We start from the raw sequence: 22,919 nt of genomic DNA, 5'->3' as shown, positions 1-22,919 counted from the left end.
TTATTGTATACTGGTTGCTCTAATCATATGACATGACATAAAGATTGGTTGAGAGATTTGGATACAAACTATTCAACTAAAGTGAAGCTGGCATACCATAGAACCTTAACAATGAAGGAATGGAAAATACAACTATCATGAAGGAAGATGAAAAAACGGAAATAATCGAAGAAGTGTTATATGTCTTAGGTATGCTATGCAATTTATTAAGTGTTATTGGTCAACTTGTGAAAAAAGGATATTTAATGAGAAAGAAGGATAGTGCATAGTAACTGTATGGTAAGAATCAATGATTGGCGTTGTAGTCGCCACTAGCAAAGACTGGAACATTTCAAATATCCATAAGAGCATAGGATATCAAGTGTCTTTGTGCACCAATAACCATTCAAGATAGCTGGCTATGACATCTCTTTTTTGGCCATTTGAATTTCAGAAGTCTTGCTCAATAACCTGATAAAGAACTATTGTTTGACATGTATAAAATAATCTCACCTGAGAAGACTTATGAAATTTGTCTAGTTGAAAAGCAACCTAGAAATTCCTCTAAGTCACATCTAACACATAGTTCAGTTAGTGTGCTAGTTGTTGTTCATTTAGATGTGCGTGATGAGTTCGATAGGAATTTTTTTATATTCTTGATTAAAGCCAAATGAAAAGATAGCCAAACACATCTCCAGAAAGATGGTTTAGAGTATGATGAAGTGCGCTCACCATTTACAAGGCTTGAGAGTTGAGACTGTAAGGATGATTGTGGCTATTTCATATGGAATAGGTTAACCTTTATTTCATTTAGATGTGAACTATGTATTTTTTAATGGACTTTTTGAGGAAACTATGTATGTGAAACAACCTTTGGACTTTGAAATCAAAGGCAAGGATTAACTGATATTCAAGCTGAACAAGACTTTATGTGGGCTTAAGCAAGCACTAAAATTTTAGATGGGTTGCTAGTACACCAAAAATTTAAGAAGTGTGCCTCAAAATATGGTGTGAATGTGAATAATGTAAAGAATTCAGGAATGTTGCTAATATGCATATATGTGGATGATTTGTTGATCACAGTCAACAATGTATTTGAAATTGTAAAGTTCAAGAAATAAACAATGGCATTTGAAATAATTGATTCGATAAGAAATCTTTTCTACATAGATGAGTAAGCACATTGAAATAAGACTTCAGTTTCTTAGAGAATAAGTCAACAAGAAAGTGTCGAAGGTGGTCTATTGTTCAACTAAAATAAAATTGACTGACTTATTCACTAAAATCGTCAAGATTGACAATTTTGAAAAGTTTTGTAAGAATAATTGTGTATCTCTAGATAACTTGAACAAAGGGATGGTGTTTACTTTCTTTTAATTCAAGCTATTTTCTTGTAGCTCAAGCTACTTTATTAAGGAAGATAGCTTTAATTGAGGTAATTAACATTAAGATAGTTAGTATTAGTTAGTAAATCAATTAAGGTAATTAACATTAATTGGTTTTGGTTAGGTTCAATTTGGTACTCTTAGCACTTGTATAATACATTCTTCTTTTAATCAATACAATACATTCATTCACTTATTCTTTAATTTTTCTCTACTTTGCACTAACATAAATGAAAAAATAGCATTGACTTTTGAAGTTTCTAGCAAGCTTGAATTTAAAAATCAAAACTCAAAGCCATCTCTACAGAATTCAAATTGGATTCTGTGCAGCTACGTTATGAGAATTCAGATTAAGAAAAATATCATCATCTGCATTTAAATTTGGACAATCTTCATGTATGCCTTAGGAGATGCACCCATGCATTTTGCTTTTGTTAATTTGAATGGTCATAAACATGCAAACCCCATTGCCTATGATCTTTTCACTATCTTCAGCCTTTTGCATGAGTATATAAACATGCTGTAATTATACAAATACATAAATATTAATTAATTTATTTCATGGAGCATATAATAAAAATTGAAAGAAGCTGATTTAATCAATAACTTACTTCCATGGAACATCTCCAACTAGCATCCAATCACCATCCTTGTCCTCATAAGTAGGAGCATGTTCACCTGAATGCTCACCTGTTTGATTAACCACAAGTTAATATTAATGATACTAAAAAAAAGAGAAAAAGTGAGCAACTGATAATTGTTTGTTATATACTGCATGGTTCTTACCAAATGTGCACTTAAACAAATTTTCCAAAGCTATTAGAAGTTCTGAATAGCTTTTGTAAAGTTTGAGATTTATCTTTCTCAAGTATGGTGTACCAACCATGCTCACTTTCACGTACATTCCACTTCCATCTTCCACTTTCTTTTGTTGTAAACTGTTCTTCCTAAACGATCTAATTGGTGGCCATCCAACTACTTGCACCCTGCAATATCCATCAATTTTCATTCATTAATTATATAATCTCAAAATTCAACAAAAGTTTAATTATCCAAATCAATATATTATTCACTACTTACTTTGAAGGTTGAACACTGCTTTGGTCATGATCACTTGTGGTTGAGGAAGTAGAAGCATTGCAGATGGAAGTCTCTTCAGCACTTGTTTTCTGTGAAAATGATCTCTTGTTGCTTCTAACAACCGATCCAATATTGCATGAATGTTGTTCATCATGGTTTCCAGGTAATCCCAACCTTAACTCGGTGTCCTTGTGATTAATAATCAAATCTGTTTCAATATAGCTTTCCATTTCTTGATAGTAATTCTTAGGGAATGGATGTGAGAGAGGATATGGAATGAGATAGGAAGAAAGATAGGTATCTCATCAAATTTATATAGTAACACATCTCTTATTGTCGTGTGGAGGATAATAAACCGACCATAGTCTGTCACACGCGCATCGTCACCGACCAATCAGCTATTGACAGAACAATGTTTAAAGATGTGGGTCCACTCCACACGGCGTGACTGTCTATCAGATGAAGGACATGGAAGAACATGCTGTTTAAGTTAGAAGGGACAATCAAGAAACATGTATAGTTAATAATAGATGGTGAATACAATGGACAACCACTACGAACGGACGGCTCGGATTGAAGGTGGAGGGTTGAGGAAGGAATTTAAGAGCGCTTGATCACGAGGGATTTATGATTGGGTAGGGTCCTACGTGGATGTTTTTGAGTGGATAGGTATTACTTCCTTGACATTTTACTTTCATTTTGTATTGTTTGTGCGAAAATTTTTAGGTAGATACATGATTACAAAAATAAATATAAAATTTTCTCTTATTTTAAAAATTAGACTGTGCATTAAACTGGTGAGAGTACTGGATCAATGATTTCTTGATTGAATCATGGGGTCTTTGATAGAACCGCGTGAGTAAATCAGATTAAATCGGATAATTCAGTTGAATAAATTAGTCTCTAGTGCAATAATATATATTTATTAAATCGGTAGAACCAAATGACTTAGTCTCTAAAAAATATTACAACACCTACAAAATTTTAAAATTTTGAAATATCATAATTTCACATATTTATTTTTTACATTCAAATTCTAAATATAATCATCACTCACAACAAAATAATACAAAATGTAAATTTAAATAAATTTTAAAATTAGGTCTAATTAGAAACAAGAGAAAAGTTGTTTCTAATAAGGTTTGAATAAAGTCTAATTATATTTTATTAAAAAAATCATGAAAACGACGTCGTTTTGTGCAGAAAAAAAGAGAGCATGCATTTGAACCATCGATTTTCTCAAACTGCAGGTTCATTGGTTTTTTCGGCTTTGATCGGTTTTGGCCGGTTCTCACCGGTTCAATAATATATTTGGTCTAACAATCAGACCAGACCAGTGACCCCTCCAGTTCCCAGTCCGACCAGTTGGTTTGGTCTAGTTTTTAAAATACTGATAAGAACCATACCATAAATTTAAATAAAAAAAAATTAAAAATTAAATAAATTATTTTTTTTTCACTTATTAGTTGTTTCTTAAAATATGGATTTATGATGCAAGAATTTCTCTATAGTTTGTTTTTGTGTCTACCACTTCTTTCAGATTCCACCCACCAAATAGTTTTTGATTAGATTAAATTTCTAAATTAAAATTGTAAATTTTCTTCTTCAACTTGAATTTCTATCAACAACTTATCTAGTTAAGTTGAGTAAAAAATTTTATCTAGTTAAGTAAATTTTCTATTAGCGGTAAAATATAGGCGTAAATCAATAAGAAATTAGTGGTACAATGTCAATTTTTAGAATACACTTAAATACTTAGTCTTATTGTTAGGAAAAGAATTAAAAAAGTGATTTGTTTGGTTGAAAATTTTTGTTTCTTAATGTTTCAGAGTGGAATTAAAGTTGATCCGATAGTGAGGATGTAAAGTTTGTTGCAATGGTTTTAAGCTTTTGATACAGTGAAGTGGGAGTTGATCTGCAAAGTTAGCATTTCAATGCACAAGTTCGTATGAAAGTGAAAACTGGAGTTTGTATGAGAAAGGATTTGAATACATGAGAAATGATCCATTTTGCTTTTTAAATAGGAGAAGCGGTTGACAACTGAACGTGAGAGGCACGACATGGGATGCAGTCAACGTCAGATTAATTTGGACGGTTGGCATGATACTCGTGTGAGGGATTGCCAGTTGTAAATTGTTAATATTTAATCACCATGAGTGAGTTCTAAAATGACAAGAAAATATGCATGTAAAGTTTGTATTTTGAGCTTGAAAATAGGCAACACTTCGTGAATTGTTGCAGTAGGCAGTTTGTATTTTGAATTCTGAAATAAACAACAATTTGTGAAGCGTTGCAAAATACGAAACATTACAACCTTTGAATTTTTTTTCCGTAGACGAAACAATGCAACATTTGAAAAGTGCTGCAGTAGACGAAACAGTGCAAACACTTAGCAAAAATGTTGCTGAAAGTGTGTGTTTCATCAAGGGTCACAACCTTATGAAACAACAACGGTTTGAACTTTAAATTGAGCATTCCAAATTCAGAAAAACACATCAAACAAGCCTATCATCTTCACCAAAATTCCAGACACTCATCGCTACATTCAAGTTTTCGTCAGTCTTGCGCAAACTCGATAAAAGGCTGAATATCTTGGATATTCTTGCGTCCAACTCTAAGAAATTTGAGAGTGCTTGAAATACTTATAAGAAAAGTGATTTTGTTCATGATTCTAGCCTCAAACCATTTGATTTAAATTATTTTTCTAACACTGCCTAGTAAGTGGAAAGAAAGAGTCTACTTGGTTTGCATTATGTGCTCCGCTGCTTTGTTATTGAACCTTTGTCTTATATACCTTGCAGTTGCAGACCACCTAGAATAGTTGTCTCCAAGCCCTTATTTCTTCTTTGTAGAGCGAGATTTGTGACACATATTCTTATTCGACCACAAAATTCCTGGGTGTGGAATCTCTCAATGGGACATTGTTATTCTTAGGTATAGGCGCATTACATGCCTTTCTAGTTAGAGGTAACGTTTAACATGTCTCTATACCCTACTTAGGAATGATGATGATTATTCTTTAGAGTAATTATGTGTTTTTTTTGTTGACAATTTTGAAGGAAATCTCAACTCTTGGTGGTGAACAATGAATCATACGATCCTCAATGTTCGAACAAGGTATAAAGGGTTTTGAAGTTTCATTTTTATATTTTCTACTATTAACGACCTGCAAAAGTGTTTTTCTCATTCCTTTATCATTATTCTCTGATGGCGCTCTTGTTCTAGCATTCGATCAAGTTTAAACAACTTTATTTGTTGCCACTAATCTTGCATGCAAGATTGGTCCTTCCTTTAAGTCCCAAAGTTCCACATTGTCCATTTGCTCTTGTTCAATTTTCTAAGGTTTCTAAGATAGTGAGTGTTTAATCTCTTATCTTCTTTTTTGGGAAATTTTCTTTGTTGTTGGTGTTTTCTTCTAAGGAAACAATGTTTGAGCTTGCTTGTTTGTTACATTCTACATGCATTAATTTTTATTTAAAAACATATTTTAATGAATAAAAATATGTTATTCTTACACCTAATCATGGAGAATAAAAACATATTTAAAAACATTTGATGATGAGTAATGTTATTCTTACACCTAACACTTATACCAATACTTACATCAAACACTGTTCACCGTATTTATACGGTGAACAGTGTTTTTTAAAATAAAATAATAATATTTATTTTTATTTTTGAAATTAAGAACGACACTGTTCATGTACGGACGTGCATTAACCAACTTCATTACTGCATTAACCAAGTTTTTACACTGCATTAACCAAGTTTGATGACTGCTAAAAATTATTTTTAATATCTGAATATTGCATTAACCAACTTTTATACTGCATTAACCAAATTTTTACATTGCATTAACCAAATTTGATGACTACTGTAAAGTACTGTTCATGGGTGTAAGAATAGCATTACTCAAATTTGGTTAATACAGTTTAAAAACTTGGTTAATGCAACATCCAGGCATTAAAAATAATTTTTAACAGTCACTAAACTTGGTTAATGCAGTATAAAAATTTGGTTAATGTAGTAATAAAGTTGGTTAATGCAACATCCAGGTATTAAAAATAATTTTTAACAGTCATTAAATTTGGTTAATGCAGTGTAAAAACTTGGTTAATGCAGTAATGAATTTAGTTAATGCACGTCCGTAATTTTAAAAATAAAAAATATTTTTTAAATATATATATTTTTTTTAATAAGTAATTTTATAAGATATCGCATTAGGGGTGCAACCCTTACAACAAAAACTCTAAAGAGAGTTGAAACAGTTTAGAGGTAATTTATACCAATCATAAAAAGGGGTCCTAGAAATAGGATCACTACCACCTAACCATCTCCAAGAGAAGAACAAAAGTAGCATTCTCAAAGATAATAGCATTTTTCATCAACCAAATGCACCAAATTATAGCTAACCAAATAGAATTTAATTTAATTCTAATATTGTATTTCTTCACCTTCTCTTGAATGCAACCGAAGCTTTTGAACTCGTCCAAATTAAACTCCACATCTTCTCCCAACCAATTGTAGACTTTCTCCCACACTGCTTTCGAAACATTACAATGAAAGAAGAGGTGAAGCGATGATTCCGGATGGTTAGAACAAAGGACACAATCAAGAGAGGTGAAATTAGAAACCCCCCTATGAAGCAAAAGGTCTTTTAAAGGAAGGCGATCAATAAAGAATCTCCAAGAAAAAATATGGACCTTTTTCGGAACCTTAGACTTCCACATTGTTTCCAACAACTTGATAGTATAGATTGGCCAAGCATTGTCTTTAGCAATAGAAACCAAACTAGTCACGCTTGCAACCGAGAAAACACCGGAGGGATTAAGTTTCCAATGAAAAACGTCATTGTCCGAATTGATCGGAGTGAAGCTCTCCAAAGATTCTTTTAAGTCCCTCAATTGAATAGCCAAATCCGAGATGGTACCATTTTGGCCGGAAGAGAGGGAAGACAAGTTCAAGATGGACACCCCGTCAATGCCGAAGAGGTCATTGATATTCCAAGAAAAGACACCATTATTCCAAGATATAATATCGCTAACCTTGCAAAGTTTATTGGTTGAGAGATCGAACAAATGTGGTAAAGATTCACGAAGAGTTTAATCGCCCAACCAACAACTATGTCAAAAGAGAATGTTGTTACCATTCTTACACTCACAGTTAATCCAATCGGTAAAGCCTTCAACGCTATCCTCCTCTTTAAAATCATTAAGGATGATATCTCTCCACCAACTAGAGTCATCCCGATTTAGAACATCCCCACAAGAAGCTAGCACTTTGAATTTCGGATTATGATATCTCAAGAATAGAAATCTACTCCAAATGGCATTATCCTCCTTCAAGATTCTCCATTTCCATTTGAGAAGGAGAGCTCTATTTATATCACCAACATCTCTAATACCTAATCCACCTTTCTCCTTAGGTTTGCAAACATTCTCCCACTTCACCCAATGAATACTTCTTTTATTTGCATTCCCATTCCACAAAAAATTACTAAGAAGACCTCTAATCTCTTTGATAATCTTGCTCGGAACTTTATTTTAAAAAACACTGCTCACCGTATTTATACGGTAAACATTATTTGATGTAAGTATTAGGTGTAAGAATAACATTACTCATATATGATTCATGTTAGTTTATTGATAAAAAAATCAATGATTACAAAGGTATGGTTTGTAATATATAAAGGAGTTATAAATTGGTTGAGTTCTAATAAACTCATAACTACTTTATCCACTTCTAACTATCTTCTAAGTGCCAAAAAGAATAAACCAACTAAGTTTAATTGTTCCTCCAAAATACCCTTATAATGAAGTATAATTATACATATCGTCATGTATACAATCAAAATAGCATTGCCTTTAGAAGTCTCTGAAAGGCTTATTATATTAAGAAATGAGGCCTCAAAAGCTACTTATTTAAAACTCAAATTCCATTTCTCTGATAGCTATGTTTTTCACGCTATGATTGTATTGTTGAGATCGAGATTGAGATCGAGATCGGATGTTTTCCACATTCACATCTACTGGACCATCCGTTCTCTATATATGTTTAACTTCATATGCTTCGTGCATGCTTTAGAAGATGCATCCATGATTTTTGGTCATAGACATGCCAACCCCTTTGCCTCTGATCCTTTCACTATCTTCAACCTCTTGCAGGAGGATATGAACATGCTGTAATCAATACAAATACACACATATTAATTACTGTATTGCACGAAACATAAAATAAAATAAAAATTAAAAGAAGTTGATTTAACTAATGTAACTTACTTCCATGGAACATCTCCAACTAGCATCCAATCACCATCCTTGTCCTCATAAGTAGGAGCATGTTCACCTGAATGCTCACCTGTTTGATTAACCACAAGTTAATATTAATGATACTAAAAAATAGAGAAAAATTGAGCAACTGATAATTGTTTGTTATATACCGCATGGTTCTTACCAATTGTGCACTTAAACAAATTTTCCAAAGCTATGAGAAGTTCTGAATAGCTTTTGTAAGCATTAAGATCTATCTTTCTCAAGTAAGGTGCACCAGCCATGCTCACTTTCACGTACATTCCACTTCCATCTTCCACTTTCTTTTGTTGTAAACTGTTCTTCCTAAACGATCTAATTGGTGGCCATCCAACTATTTGCACCCTGCAATATCCATCAATTTTCATTCATTAATTATATCATCCCAAAATTCAGCAAAAGTTTAATGATCCAATCCATAAATTATTCACCACTTACTTTGAAGATTGTTGAACAGTGCATTGATCATGATCACTTGTGGTCGAGGAACTAGAAGCATTGCTAATTGAAGACTCTTCAACACTTGTTTCTGGTGAAAAAGACCTCTTGTTGCTTCTAACAACAGATCCAATATTGCATGAATGTTTATCTTGTTCATCATCGTTTCCAGGTAATCCCAACCTTAACTCGGTATCCTTATGATTAACAATCAAATCTGTTTCAATATAGCATTCCATTTCTTGATATATGTCTTGATAAATTCTAATGAGTTCTTAGGGAATGAATGTGAGAGAGAATATGGAATGAGATAGGAAGAAAAGATAAGTATTTCATCAATTTTATACTAACACATTATTATTGTCGTGTGGAGGATAATAAACCGACCATTGTCTGTCACACGCGTTTTGTCACTGACCAATCAGTTATTGACAAAACAGTGTTTTAGGATGTCAGGTCCACTCCACATGGTGTGACTATAAGGACATGGAAGAGCATGATGTTGAAATCAGAGGGGACAAACAAGAAACATGCATAGTTAATAGTAGATGATGAATATACAAAGAACAACCACTATCAACCGACGGCTCTGATTGATGGTGGAGACTTTAGGAATGAATTTAGAACCGTTGGATTAAAGTGATTTATGAATGGGTAGGATCCTACGTGAATGTTTTTTATTGGTGGGTATTTTTATATTGTTTATGTGTACCATATCTTTACACCAAATGGGTGTATGATTAAAAAAATGGTAAATTCTTAGGTACCCAATTGTTTGGGAGGGTACTCATACCTTTTGATGACATGGATTCCAGATGACAAGTTATTAAAATCAGAATTTATTATTACTTTTAAAAAAAATAACATTGAACAATTTCTTTTAATTTTAGAATTATTATTAAATATCATGTGTCAGTTTTCTTGCGGTTACTAATGCGGAAGAATTAGACTGGGAGCCTTGTACCTACAATGACAACGAACGTGAGAATGTGTTGAGTTTTTTTTAAGAATTTGTTTTTATGGAGAAACTGATGAAAAAAACTCTACAAAATTACATTGCAGATACCATTAAGAATAGAGAGGGCGTTTAGAAATTGATTTGAAAAATTAAAGAGACAAATGGTAATTTAAAAAATTATTTAAAAAGATATTAAGTTTGAAGAAGAATTAAGTTGTTCATTATACAGAAATTATTGAATCACAATGGGGGAGGAGAACAAAATTTAATCTTTTTGAAGATGCACATTTATTCCATTTGTTCTGAGATGTCACTTTTGAGTTTGAAAGTTTATAAATTAAAATGGTTAATTTTAAAATAAAAATCAATTTAAATAAGTTTTAAAATGACATGTCAAATATTAACTTATGTGGCCCAATTAAAAACATACATCTCATATGGGTACCGGTACCCAATAATTTTTTAGGGGTACCGGAGTGTTCACCTAAAAAAATACTTGCATGAACACAAACGTGGCTTTACAAACAACCAATCACAAATTTTTATTAATTAAAAAACAAAAAATATTTTTTTCTCTCTCCTACTCAATCACAACCACTCCATGAATCCAATTAAAAAAGAAGTTTAATTTTAAATAAATTTAAAAATTTTCTCTTTTCTTATTGGTTGTTCCTAACACTAATGATTTATGTGCGTATCCATGCAAGTTTTTCTCGTATAATTATTCCACAATCACTGGATTTTGTAATAATAAATAATGGTAAATAGTAAATTATCTTCTTTACTTTGTATCCATATCAATAACTTATTTCAGTAAGTAAATTTTCAATCTATTGTAAAATGTAAGCATAAATCGATTCTGAAATTGGAGGTACAATTTCATTTTTTAGAATACACATAAATACATAGCTTATTGGTTGGAAAAGAATTAAAAAACGGCATGTTTCATTAAAAAACTTTATTCCTTAATAATTATTGTTCATGCAAGAACATCGATTAATAACTCTTTAGGGTGTGTTTGTTTGAGAGATTAAAATTATAATCACAAGAATGTTAATCCTAGGAATGTTAATTCTAGGAATTTTATTCCCATCAATTTGTTTGGTAAATAATTAAGCTTCCTTTGAATAATTTTAAATTTTATTTTATTTATTATTTTAAAATTTTAAAAATAAAAAATAATGGGTTGAAATAGTATGGAAGTGGGTAGTTATAGTTAGATATTTTTTATTTCCATGGGAATAAAATATTCCCACCCTTTGACATGAGAATAAATATTTACAATTTCATGAGTAACTTTTATTCCTGGATATTATTTATTCCAAGGCATTTTTTTTCTTTTCCATCTACCAAACAAAAATATAATTATTTCCAGCCTCAGATTCCCAGGAATTATTTTTCTAGCACCGAAACAAACACACCCTTAGATGATAGCCGGTAAGAGTCACAAGGAGTTGTTTTTTAGAATTCATTCTCTCCTTTTCCAGTTGTCGTACTCCTCATTTTATACTAACGGTCTACTGCTTCATCCAAGACAAGGGGTTTAAATGTCATTTAATCGTCATAGTGGGCATTCATAGCCATTTACTCGCTAATTATCACATTAGAGAGACATATTTGAATATATTGATATCGCACAATAAGGGACGTAGAGGGGAGACTCTTTAAGTGAGAGTACCAAAAATATATATATATATTTTTTATAATTAGTCTCCCTCTGTCGGGCTCAGGCCTAGTTTGGCAGGGTTGATATTAAAATTGTGAGCTGGGTTGATCTAGTGGAGATGCACGTTTTAATTATCTAATGGTGAGATTGCTCTATTTTGGTGTAGGCTGCTTATAGTCAAACTCTTCCTTGGGTTATCCTTTCTGAAACGCGATCGAGATCTCTTATTTGCTGTTGTCGGTCCGGTTGGACCGATGAGACTTCTTATCTAAAGATTGACCTGACCTCTTTAATTAAGGTGGCTTAGATGGTAAGGTGACTTGTGTTTTCTATTTTAGGATGAATTCTTTCTATTGTTTTAAAAATTTCCTAGAGCTCGAAGGTTCCGACTTTGTTCTAGAGATCCCACCGTATCCCTTCTTGTGTTTTTGCAAAACTTTTACATGGGTAATGAAGATCCTGGGGGATTCACGCTTTGTGCTCTTCATAATTCTTTTGCGTTAAAGTAGAGAAATCCTGAAGATTCCGACTTGTGCTCCCCTGAGAACTTGACATTGAATCAAGATGGGTTACACGTCATAGTTTAGGGAAGCTTACTTATGGAGATTCTTAGAAAGTCTTATCCTTAAACATTTATTAAACACCCATCGTCCGATGACAATCTGGAGATAGTCTCGGACAAGACGACACAGAGAGTCTAACGGGTTCCGACCAATGCCACATGTGGAGGTCTTAGGTTAAATGATTCCAAGAGTCTAGTGGATTTGTTCAATGCCTCAAGTGGAGTTCTTGGATTAAAAAACTCGAAGAGCCCAATGGATTTTGGTCAATGCTTCAAATGAAAGTCTTGAGTTAATTTGCAATAAGAGTTTGATGGATTTGGGTCTTGAACACTCACATTGAGAACTTTTATTCTTGAGTTCTTTGCACCTGCTCGAGATTTTGTTTGCTAGAACGATAAGTTTCAATCTCACTAACGTACTTGACAAATATGATATATTAATGAATAACAAATGTAACTAATAACATATTTTAACAACAATGACACCATTAGTAGAAAAATTTCAAGAATCTCATGTTGTAATTAATGAACAATCGATTAGATCGGCTCAAAATTGAATAACAAACGATTAGAACAACGCCTTAATGATGCGCAACGGCTACATATATGTTCATTCCTTTTAGAAACTTACAAACAATTATATTTCAAACTGAAAGTTTGATTTTTATTTTCCAACTCAATTGAAAAACAACAATCATCACTTTAGAGACCCACTATATTCTAACTACCAAGCACAACTAACTTCTAGATGAATAAAATTAAAGCATACATATCAATTGGCTTGCTATACGTACAAAATTGACATTATTGAATTACATGCAAAGATTAGAGAACTTTGACATATTTCTAACCACTCAATGAGATCAATAAAGTGTAAGTAAACACGGGATAATATATGATGTCTCATGCATTCGCATTTCTACCAGCTATAATTGAATTAAAATTTGATATAAAGGTCTCTATGTGCTGAGAATGAGATATGCCAGTTGCAAGTACTTGTGTCATGCATCCGCACATCAACATTTGTAACCCTTCTCATTGTCATGTTTGATATGACAAGGAGCATACAACATCACCATGAACAAAAGCTCTCTTAAATGAAAGAAAATCATTAATCTTACCAATGCTTTATCCAGCAGCTCATGATATTTATCACAAAATTAGTACTGTTAAAAGAAAAACACAATTTGTAAACGGTGTTAAAGTTAGAACCCAAAGCCAAGATGATCAATTCAATCACCAAAAGTCATGCACACTTGCAATGAAGAAACAAAATCTGCATCTATCTATTCAATACTTGGGTTATGTCGACGGTCACGGTCTCCGATCATAGTGCCTCGTACTTACCCGATCGCGCCTTTACGTAAGCTTTGAACTCAGATCCCAGACAATGGTAGGCACTCCCAGGTCACTGAGACTCCACACTCGTTCGGGTTACTCATTCGCCACATGAACCCACCTAGGGTAACTCTTAATCGCCAAGTCATAACCCCTCAACTAAATACAAACTAGGTACTTTTCGAATAGTCGGGTTCTTACTCATTTAATTTGTCATTTATGAACAATCACCCATTAAACAAAACCCGATGCATCAATACCGAACCCACTGGTGAGAATACAGTTTACTCGCAACTTATGAAGCTAGTCAGTAAACTATCAGCCATAATTATTACATAAGCAAAAATCATCACAGACCATTTTATTTTCTACACTAACTATGTCAAGTTACAATGTATTGATGTGGAATAAAGCACTAATAGTTTATTGGATAATCCGCATTCGAAGAAATCTCATAACTCCTATGAAGCACAGACTCCGACACGGACACCGGGACACGACACGACACGAACACTCCGACACCGATAATGTTGAAAACATAGGACACCGACCCCGCTACATATAAGCTAATATTTGAGTTTCATTTATTCATATATTGATCAAAATTAATGTCTTTAATTCTTTATTGATAACATTGTTTCAATACTTGTTTAACCCTTTTTGAAGTGTGTGAGATTTATCCAAAAAATATATAAATGTATGTTGAAGCAAAGAAAAAAACAAATTTTTGTTTAAAATATTTGTCTGAGTTGTCAAACATATGTGGTATGAGTGTCATACGAGTGTCGCACACTGATTAAAAGAGTGTCGAAGCAAAGAAAAAAACCATTTTTTAGGGGACACTTGTCTGACTTTTCCGACACTTGTTTGACTTTTCCGACACGTGTCGTACGGGTGTCATACAAGTGTCGGACACCGACGCGTGTCCGACACTGCAACACGCCTACTCCTAGAGATGTCCGTGCTTCATAGCATAACTCGGATGGTTGTCTAGTTTCTAAGATGAAACAAAATACTCATAAAATACTTATTCTACTTCATCACTTCCCTTGTTCTCCTCATATAATGCATGAATTAAATAATTTATAGTGAATTAATTCACGGCTTCAGCCCCTATACTTAATTATCATATTTCTACATAAAGACATGTTTACAGTTTACTCAATGAAAATCTAATAAAAATGAGTCATATTCCAGAGTCTATATCATGTGGATTTTTGTCTAGTTTCTAGCTATGTAAAAATTAAGTTCAAATGAGATAGACAATTTGCGACAGGGTGTCAAAAACGAGGCTGTAGAATTTTTTACAAGAATCCATTATGAATGTGTGAGAAACACAAAAAAGGGATATTTTAATTGAATTTTCAGATTTAAAACAAATTCTTTCCAATACAAAACAAAAAACACAAGAACAAAAATAAATGACACAATTATTTTTAACCTGATTCACTGTTAACGAAGTTAATCCAATACACCTGTCAAGGTGTTTTGCCTTTTCAAATAAGGACTTAAGCTACTATAACCGAACTGATTACATACACACAACAAAGACCAAGTGTCAATGTTGCAAACCACAAAGACTACCCGTTAATGTCTTCTTAAAAAATTATGACTAACACTTATTCTCTCAAGGAGCAATCAACCTAAGAGTTGAAATACAGAGAGTGTGTTTACAAAGTTGCTTCTAGAAAGTAAATTACACAAGTTTGAATACAATCAAATGACACAACTATGTTAATAGCAAGTTAATGAACAAAAGCTGCTTGCTTGCAAGTTAATGAAAAAAAGTTCCCTGCGTTTACAAAACTTTACAAAGAATATATCAGAGAGATTTAAGTTTTTTTAGAGAATTCATTGTTATCTTCCATCTTCCAAGTCTTCCTTTTATAGCCAAAAAGAAGTCTCTTGGAGGGTGGAATATGAATACTTAGTTCTAGTTGTTTTGTCCACAACGGTTAGTGAGGGAGTGGTAGACAACATAGTACCATAGTACTGTCCTTACACTACCATATCAGGGTAGTGAGAACATTTGTACCTTGTACTCTTTCTTCACGTAAACCAATTTTGACCTTATCTTCTAATCTTTACAGGCTTCTGATGATTGTTGATGAAGCCTGCTTAGAAGGACAAAAACTTGAATCTTCAGAACCTAAGTCTACAGAGTCTTCAGAACTTGTTCATTTAGAACCTTATCTTCAGAGTCTTCAGCATTTGGTCTTCTGAATATTTGTCTTCATAATCTTCACAACTTGTTCTTCCAGAACCTTGTCTTTAGAATCTTCAGAACTTGGACATACAAACTCTCTGTCTTCATAATCTTTAGAACTTGTTCTTCCATAACCTTTCCTTTAGAATCTTCAGCATATGGACATACAGAATCACATAGCTAAAGAAGTCTTCAGAAGCTCTTCCAATAAAGTCACAATCTGAATCTCTATCACTAACATTCATCAGAACCGTTGTTATATATAGAAGCATTCTAAAACTTGATTGAGTCTTTGTAAACACCACTAGTTTCTTTCAGAGTCAGAGTGTGTTGAGTTCAGAACCTGATGACATCACACGCCTTATCTTCATAGTCAGAACTTATAAGCAAAAGCTACACACTAGACATAAATAGTAGAGTACTAAATTATTTTCTAAGATATCATGTAATGTTATCATCAAAATTTAAGGGGAGATGCATAACCAAATCTTGTTCTTACACATTACTCCTTAAGAGATCAATTTATATAAATCATTTAGCTAAATTCCTACTAATTATTACACTCGTTTATATCCACATATGCAAAATGAACAACAGTAAAACAACAATATCAGCATGGAAATTAGTATTCCATCCATTATAAAACTCAAATAAAGTTCTAAGCAAATAACAAATATGAGTGAAATCACAAAGAAAAGAAAATGGCAATTAATATTTCATCCATTATAAAACTCAAATTCTCACCTAGGACAATGATATATCATAAAGCAAAAACAAATTAGTATCAAGTCCAACTTATGACATTAAGATTGCAAATAAATTCATTCAAATTATGCCCAAAACCTTTAGTCATAGATTAAAAAAATGACTTACGACAATTGCATTATTATTATTTTTTTACTATTGTAAATTTTTCAAATAAAAATGAAATTTATTTAATAAATATAAACGATAATGCCTCCCACACTTAAATCACAATCCTTAATGAAAGAAACAAGTATAAATTAAGAATAAGGAAAAAAGAGTTATATGTTCGAACTGCAATGTAATTGGAGTTTTCCAAGGAAAGTTTTGCTACTATTGCATCTTCGGGCACATAATGCTCACTCATAGCTTGAGGTGCTTCCCATTGACTTTAAAAAATTTATTAGTGCATTTTATTTTTATTTCTACTTCACAATGAGGAAAAATGTTCGTAACAACAGAGGTGTCAATCCACTTCGATTGAGGTTTACCAGTCATAGTTTTAATGTAGGAGTTGAACAATAAATATTTTTGGCCAATGGAAAACTCTTTTTTAGAAATCATCTTATCATGGAAGTGTTTAGTTTTCTCCTTATATTTTATGAATTTTTGATAGGCTTCTAGCCCAAACTCTTCAAGTTGCCTCAATAGGAGATTTTTCCTTAAACCTACCTAATAACCACCTTGCTCAGTTTCAACTAAGATGTAGCATATCTTATATAACACAAATCAATAAGGAGACATCGATATTTGCATTATTGTGCTCAATTCTATAATGCAATTGCAAGAAGAGTTTCTTTTTCACTTATGAAGGCTCGGGGTATTCCAAACCTACAAAAAATATATTTGACATGATAAAATCTACAACAACTCTAGAATCTTTAGTCCTAACGAGGATTGTTTTTACCCATAAAGTCAAAAGATACATGAAAAGTGCCCATAAAGTCAAATCCTCGCTTATCAAAGACTTCATAGAAAATGAGAGGTTGCTAAGGCATCTCACTTCTATGAGTGATTCATGTTTTGTAATAATGGCGGGTTAAAGGAAAAGTAAGTCTAGAACTTTTCTTATTTCCCGTTCTGGACAAAAGTGTTCACTACGTAAGAGGCATGACAAAAATGCATAATAGGCTCAAACTCATGATAGCGAACGTATATTCAATTGACCTGAACACTAAAATGAAATGAGGTAAAATGATGAGGAGCACATGAATCCGCAAACCACTCTTGGGACTCCAACTCATGTCGCAAGGAATACTCTTCATTATAGGCATGTAGATTTGTCGTGGCAATCACTTTAGTTGGAGTGTTAGAACAAAAAAAGTACACCATGCACCTCATTCTTGGCTTAACATTCATTGGCTCTATCATTTTTGTGAACAACTTCTGTGTGCAAGCACATGACCATACTTGCCACAAAATTGACAAGTTGGTCTTGAGCCTAAGGCAACTCCTCTTGAGTAACAACCACCTCTGACTCAAAATTTTCTTCGATATACACGAAAATTATGACCCCCATGCATAAAGGTGGATTTATGCTAAGCTATATTGGTCAAAACATTATAAACTAAAAGATGTGGTATCACCGTTTGTGGAATCGTCGAGAGAAATCATGTAATCAAACCAAATCTTGGACGATCCATGTCTTATAATTCTCAAAGATAATTTTTCTTAGACGGTCTTGAACTTAAGAGAGGAATCTTCCGATTAACAATATAACGATGAAGTATATGTGTTAAGATTACACCTTCAACCAGTTGGTTCTAGAGCAGGTCATTGTTGTTCTGCAACTTGATGGATATTTTTGGACCAAAGGAGGTTAGTGATGAACTGCCAAATGTAACTCCCTAATTCTCGACTCGACATAAAGTAGAATAATTTAATAAATAATCCAAACAATTAAATTGTCACGCATGGTTTGCCAACCATAAAAACAGCCAACCAAAAATATTTTCAATTATGCAGCGGAAAACAACAACGTTTTGATGTAAATCTCATCAAAACAGAATCACCATAATGGTTCAACAACACCAAAATGAAATAAAATATGCGACAACAAAAATAAAATAGTTCGTCCCTAGTGTTACACATCAGAGCGACTCCACTAAAGACCCGAATGAGATAAGCAACTAAAGAGGCATCAACATTGTCCTCTACCACAAGAAGCTACTCCTTAACCTAGTCGTATGTACTTCATAGGAGCACAGACACCACCACAAACAAATAGGTGTAAGAATACATTTTACAAAAGTTAATAATGTATAAAATTGATAAAGCATAAATATACACAGCATATCAACATATTCACATTGTTCACCCTAGCTCATCACCAATCGCCAACATGTTCATTATTGAAGTACAATAATCACCAAATGCAAACACGCACATACGTCACCAATTATATTTACATTCATCACCGATTATCATTGAGAATGTATATGCAATGTAATATTCACCTCATCACCATATGCATGTGGGACCAATCCTACTCACCAATTTGGATGTCAGATTTATATTACTAAACAATCTCATCATTTATTCATCACCAATCCCTAACTCTGACATACATGATGCATGAAAATTTTGCAACAATATAATATATAAATCATTAGAAATAGTTCTTATTTGAGCTATATAGTTCACCATAATGCACACCACATAATGACCTACCAATACATATATAATATCACACGACACATCACCAGTACAACACCATAAAATTCGCCACCAACAATGTTATACTCAAAACTTACATACAACCATACGTCACCGCTAATCATATAATTTTCATAATTAACTCAATTACTATTTCATCATGAAAATAACTCATCAATCGATATCAAACAATATCATAGAATGATGATCAATACTCAACAAAACCAAACCAACATAAAAAACGAGCTTATCGAGGAAATCGAGTCAAAATGAATCGAATTTGCGCTGTTAGTCTCGCCAGGCGATACATCAACTCGCTGGGTGAGCTCTCGCTAGACGAAGGATATCCTCTCCAGACGAGCTTACCAGAACGAGACCCATTTCTTTTTGCACAACTCACCAGGCGAGCCTCTGGTCTTTCCAGGCGAGAATGCACGAAACCGCAAAAAAATTGGATACGATTTTCCCCATTAAAGCTTCCCCAAGCTTCGATTCACCCAGATAAATCAGAAACGTAACACCCATAATACATTAGCAATATACCTCATCAAAACAACATCAATTATACAACACCATTAATTAAATCATGTAATTTCATCAACGATTTTTATCATCAGCAAAGTATAACACAAGATAACACCAATTGATATTTTTTCATACATATGGCATACAAATTTAACATATAATTTTGGTCTAAACATGATTAAAACACTACAATTTAGATATAGTATATACACCGCCATCTCATGAATTCAATCTTCTCAAATATGGAGGAAGAGGGTTACGATCCCTCATACTCTTTACAATTACATACACCCGTTAGAAAATAATCTCCCTTTTACCATGATTTTCCAGCAAAACTTTGATTTTTAGCAACGATAGGTCTTCTTCTCCCCCTAGACCTTCTAATTCTCTTGCCTCTTTTTCTCCCATATTATTTGGCTTCTTCGTACTGACGAGTTTTGACTCCTAATAATCCCTTTTTAATCAAAAACCTAATTTAATATTTTGATTATTACACCTTGGTCCAACTCACTTTTCAATTATCATCACTTACCATATAATTCTCATGTTTTCTATTTTCCACCCAACTCTTTAACTTCTCTATTTTATATTTATTTATCATCACTCTAAAAATTTTAATCAAATAAAATTAATTAAAATTCTAAATGATTCTTAACATAAGTCCCACAAAAGACCTACCAATGCCAAATAGTTCATATCACATTTACCATTGAAATAAATAATTAAAGGTGTGCAAAATCATCCAAATAATTAAAATAAAATGCACCTAAATTCAATCAAATCATTTAATTGAATTCAGTGTGTTACACCAAACAATGAACTTGTAGCTTGTGATGAGATTTAGTTCTTCAATATAGGGAATGACTCATCAATTTGTGTCATTGATGAGACCTTTGATACCACCGAGAGAGAATAGAAGGAGAAGAAGAAATAACAAGAAAAAAAGGGTTGATGATAATTAATACCATATTTAAGCTATGATATGATTAATATCTGATTCATCTGGTTTTATTGATAGAAAAATCAATAATTACAAGGGTAAAGTCTATCACATATTGAGGAGTTAGAAGATGGATGAGTCCTAACAAACTCCTAATTAACTCAACCAATTCTAACTATATCTCTAAGAGTCAAATAGAATCAGCCAACTAAGTCTAGTTATTGCTCCAAAAGATACTTGTAATAAAGTTTAATTATACATATCATGCATACATTCAAAATAGCATTGACTTTAGAAGTTTCTAATAAAAGGCTTATATTAAGAAATCAGGCCTCAAAAGCAACCTCTAAAGAACTAAAATTCCGATTCTTGGCAGCTATGTTATTCACACTATTAGTGTATTGTTGGTGGTAGGATCAAGAACATATGTAGATTTTAAAATAAACCATCCGCATTCAAATCGTTTGGACCATCCGTTTTGTATGTTTAACTTCATAGGCTTCATGCATAGAATATGCATCATGGTCTTTGCTTTTGTTTATCTTAAATGGTCATAAACATGCCAACCCCTTTGCCTCTGATCCTTTCACTATCTTCAACCTCTTGCAGGAGGATATGAACATGCTGCAATTAATACAAATACACACATATTAATTAGTTTACTTCACAAAACACAAAATAAAAATTAAAAGAAGCTGTTTAAATTATTGTAACTTACTTCCATGGAACATCTCCAACACATCCAATCACCATCCTTATCTTCATAAGTAGGTGCATGCTCAGATCCATTATACCCTTCTCTTTCTGAATATTCACCTGTTTCATTAATCACAAATTAATATTAATCATAACAAAATAATTAAAAATTGACCAATTGCTTATTGTTTGTTCATGCATATGGTTCTTACCAATTGTGCACTTGAACAAATTTTCCAAAGCTATGAGAAGTTCTGAATAGCTTTTGTAAACATTGAGATCTATCTTTCTCAAGTAAGGTGCACCAGCCATGATCACTTTCACGTACATTCCACTTCCATCTTCCACTTTCTTTTGTTGTAAACTGTTCTTTCTAAACGATCTAATTGGTGGCCATCCAACTACTTGTACCCTGCAATATCCATCATTTTTCATTCATTAATTATAAAATCTCAAAATTCAACAAAAGTTTAATTATCCAATCCATATATTATTCACCACTTACTTTGAAGATTGTTGAACAGTGCATTGATCATGATCACTTGTGGTTGAGGAACTAGAAGCATTGCAAATGGAAGACTCTTCAACACCTGTTTCTGGTGAAAAAGATCTCTTGTTGCTTCTAACAACAGATCCAATATTGCATGAATGTTTGTCTAGTTCATCATCGTTTCCAGGTAATCCCAATCTTAACTCTGTGTCCTTGTGATTAATAATCAATTCTGTTTCAATATAGCTCTCCATTTCTTGATATATGTCTTGATAAATTCTAATGAGTTCTTAGGGAATGAATGTGAGAGAGAAGATGGAATGAGATAGGAAAAAAGATAGTTACTTCATCAATTTTATACTAACACATTATTATTGTCGTGTGGAGGATAATAAACCGACCATTGTCTGTCACACGCGTTTTGTCACTGACCAATCAGTCACTGACAAAACAGTGTTTTAGGATGTCAGGTCCACTCCACATGGTGTGACTGTAAGGACATGGAAGAGCATAATGTTGAAATCAGAGGGGACAAACAAGAAACATGCATAGTTAATAATAGATGGTGAATATATAAAGAACAACAACTATCAACCGACGGCTCTGATTGATGGTGGGATCCTACGTGAATGTTTTTTATTGGATGGGTATTTCCTTTATATTTTATTTTATTTTTATATTGTTTATGTGTAACCATATCTTTACACCAAATGGTTGGATGATTATTCCACAATTACTGGATTTTGTAATAATAAACAATGGTAAATAGTAAATTATCTTCTTTACTTTGTATCCATATCAATAACTTATTTCATTAAGTAAATTTTCAATCTATTGTAAAATGTAAGCATAAATCGATTATGAAATTGGAGGTACAATTTCATTTTTTAGAATACACTTAAATACTTAGCTTATTGGTTGGAAAAGAATTAAAAAATTGGCATGTTTG

The 22,919-nt window shown here is 32.7% G+C and overlaps 2 protein-coding genes and 1 pseudogene across 2 annotated transcripts; all 3 read right to left on the bottom strand.

Annotated features, from left to right (window-relative positions):
* Positions 1–1,415: 1,415 nt before the first annotated feature.
* On the bottom strand, positions 1,416–2,709 carry LOC131612467 (auxin-induced protein 22E-like). The gene is made up of 4 exons (XM_058884263.1): positions 2,445–2,709; positions 2,151–2,350; positions 1,976–2,054; positions 1,416–1,884 (listed from the first exon to the last, which is right to left on the bottom strand). The coding sequence occupies exons 1-4, from the start codon at positions 2,672–2,674 to the stop codon at positions 1,836–1,838; spliced, it is 558 nt and encodes a 185-aa protein (XP_058740246.1). The 5' UTR covers positions 2,675–2,709; the 3' UTR covers positions 1,416–1,835.
* A 5,348-nt stretch (positions 2,710–8,057) lies between these two features.
* On the bottom strand, positions 8,058–9,484 carry LOC131612466 (auxin-induced protein 22E-like). Its single transcript, XM_058884262.1, has 4 exons — positions 9,191–9,484; positions 8,898–9,097; positions 8,723–8,801; positions 8,058–8,623 (listed from the first exon to the last, which is right to left on the bottom strand). The coding sequence occupies exons 1-4, from the start codon at positions 9,427–9,429 to the stop codon at positions 8,551–8,553; spliced, it is 591 nt and encodes a 196-aa protein (XP_058740245.1). The 5' UTR covers positions 9,430–9,484; the 3' UTR covers positions 8,058–8,550.
* An 11,373-nt stretch (positions 9,485–20,857) lies between these two features.
* On the bottom strand, positions 20,858–22,279 carry LOC131610126 (auxin-induced protein 22E-like; annotated as a pseudogene).
* Positions 22,280–22,919: the final 640 nt, after the last annotated feature.

This window comes from Vicia villosa, linkage group LG6 (genome assembly GCF_029867415.1).
Source record: "Vicia villosa cultivar HV-30 ecotype Madison, WI linkage group LG6, Vvil1.0, whole genome shotgun sequence".
Lineage (NCBI taxonomy): Eukaryota > Viridiplantae > Streptophyta > Magnoliopsida > Fabales > Fabaceae > Vicia > Vicia villosa.
This window is presented reverse-complemented; position numbering and strand designations above follow the sequence as displayed.

Bases quoted from the DNA above. Each gene is read 5' to 3' on its own strand.
- LOC131612467 (XM_058884263.1), bottom strand. From the start codon at position 2,674: ATGGAAAGCTATATTGAAACAGATTTGATTATTAATCACAAGGACACC. The intron at 2,351-2,444 runs GTAAGTAGTGAA...TGGATATTGCAG, and splicing joins AGCAGTGTTCAACCTTCAAA to GGTGCAAGTAGTTGGATGGC. The intron at 2,055-2,150 runs GTAAGAACCATG...TTAATCAAACAG, and splicing joins TTTGTTTAAGTGCACATTTG to GTGAGCATTCAGGTGAACAT.
- LOC131612466 (XM_058884262.1), bottom strand. From the start codon at position 9,429: ATGGAATGCTATATTGAAACAGATTTGATTGTTAATCATAAGGATACC. The intron at 9,098-9,190 runs GTAAGTGGTGAA...TGGATATTGCAG, and splicing joins ACTGTTCAACAATCTTCAAA to GGTGCAAATAGTTGGATGGC. The intron at 8,624-8,722 runs GTAAGTTACATT...TATTGATTACAG, and splicing joins GTTGGAGATGTTCCATGGAA to CATGTTCATATCCTCCTGCA.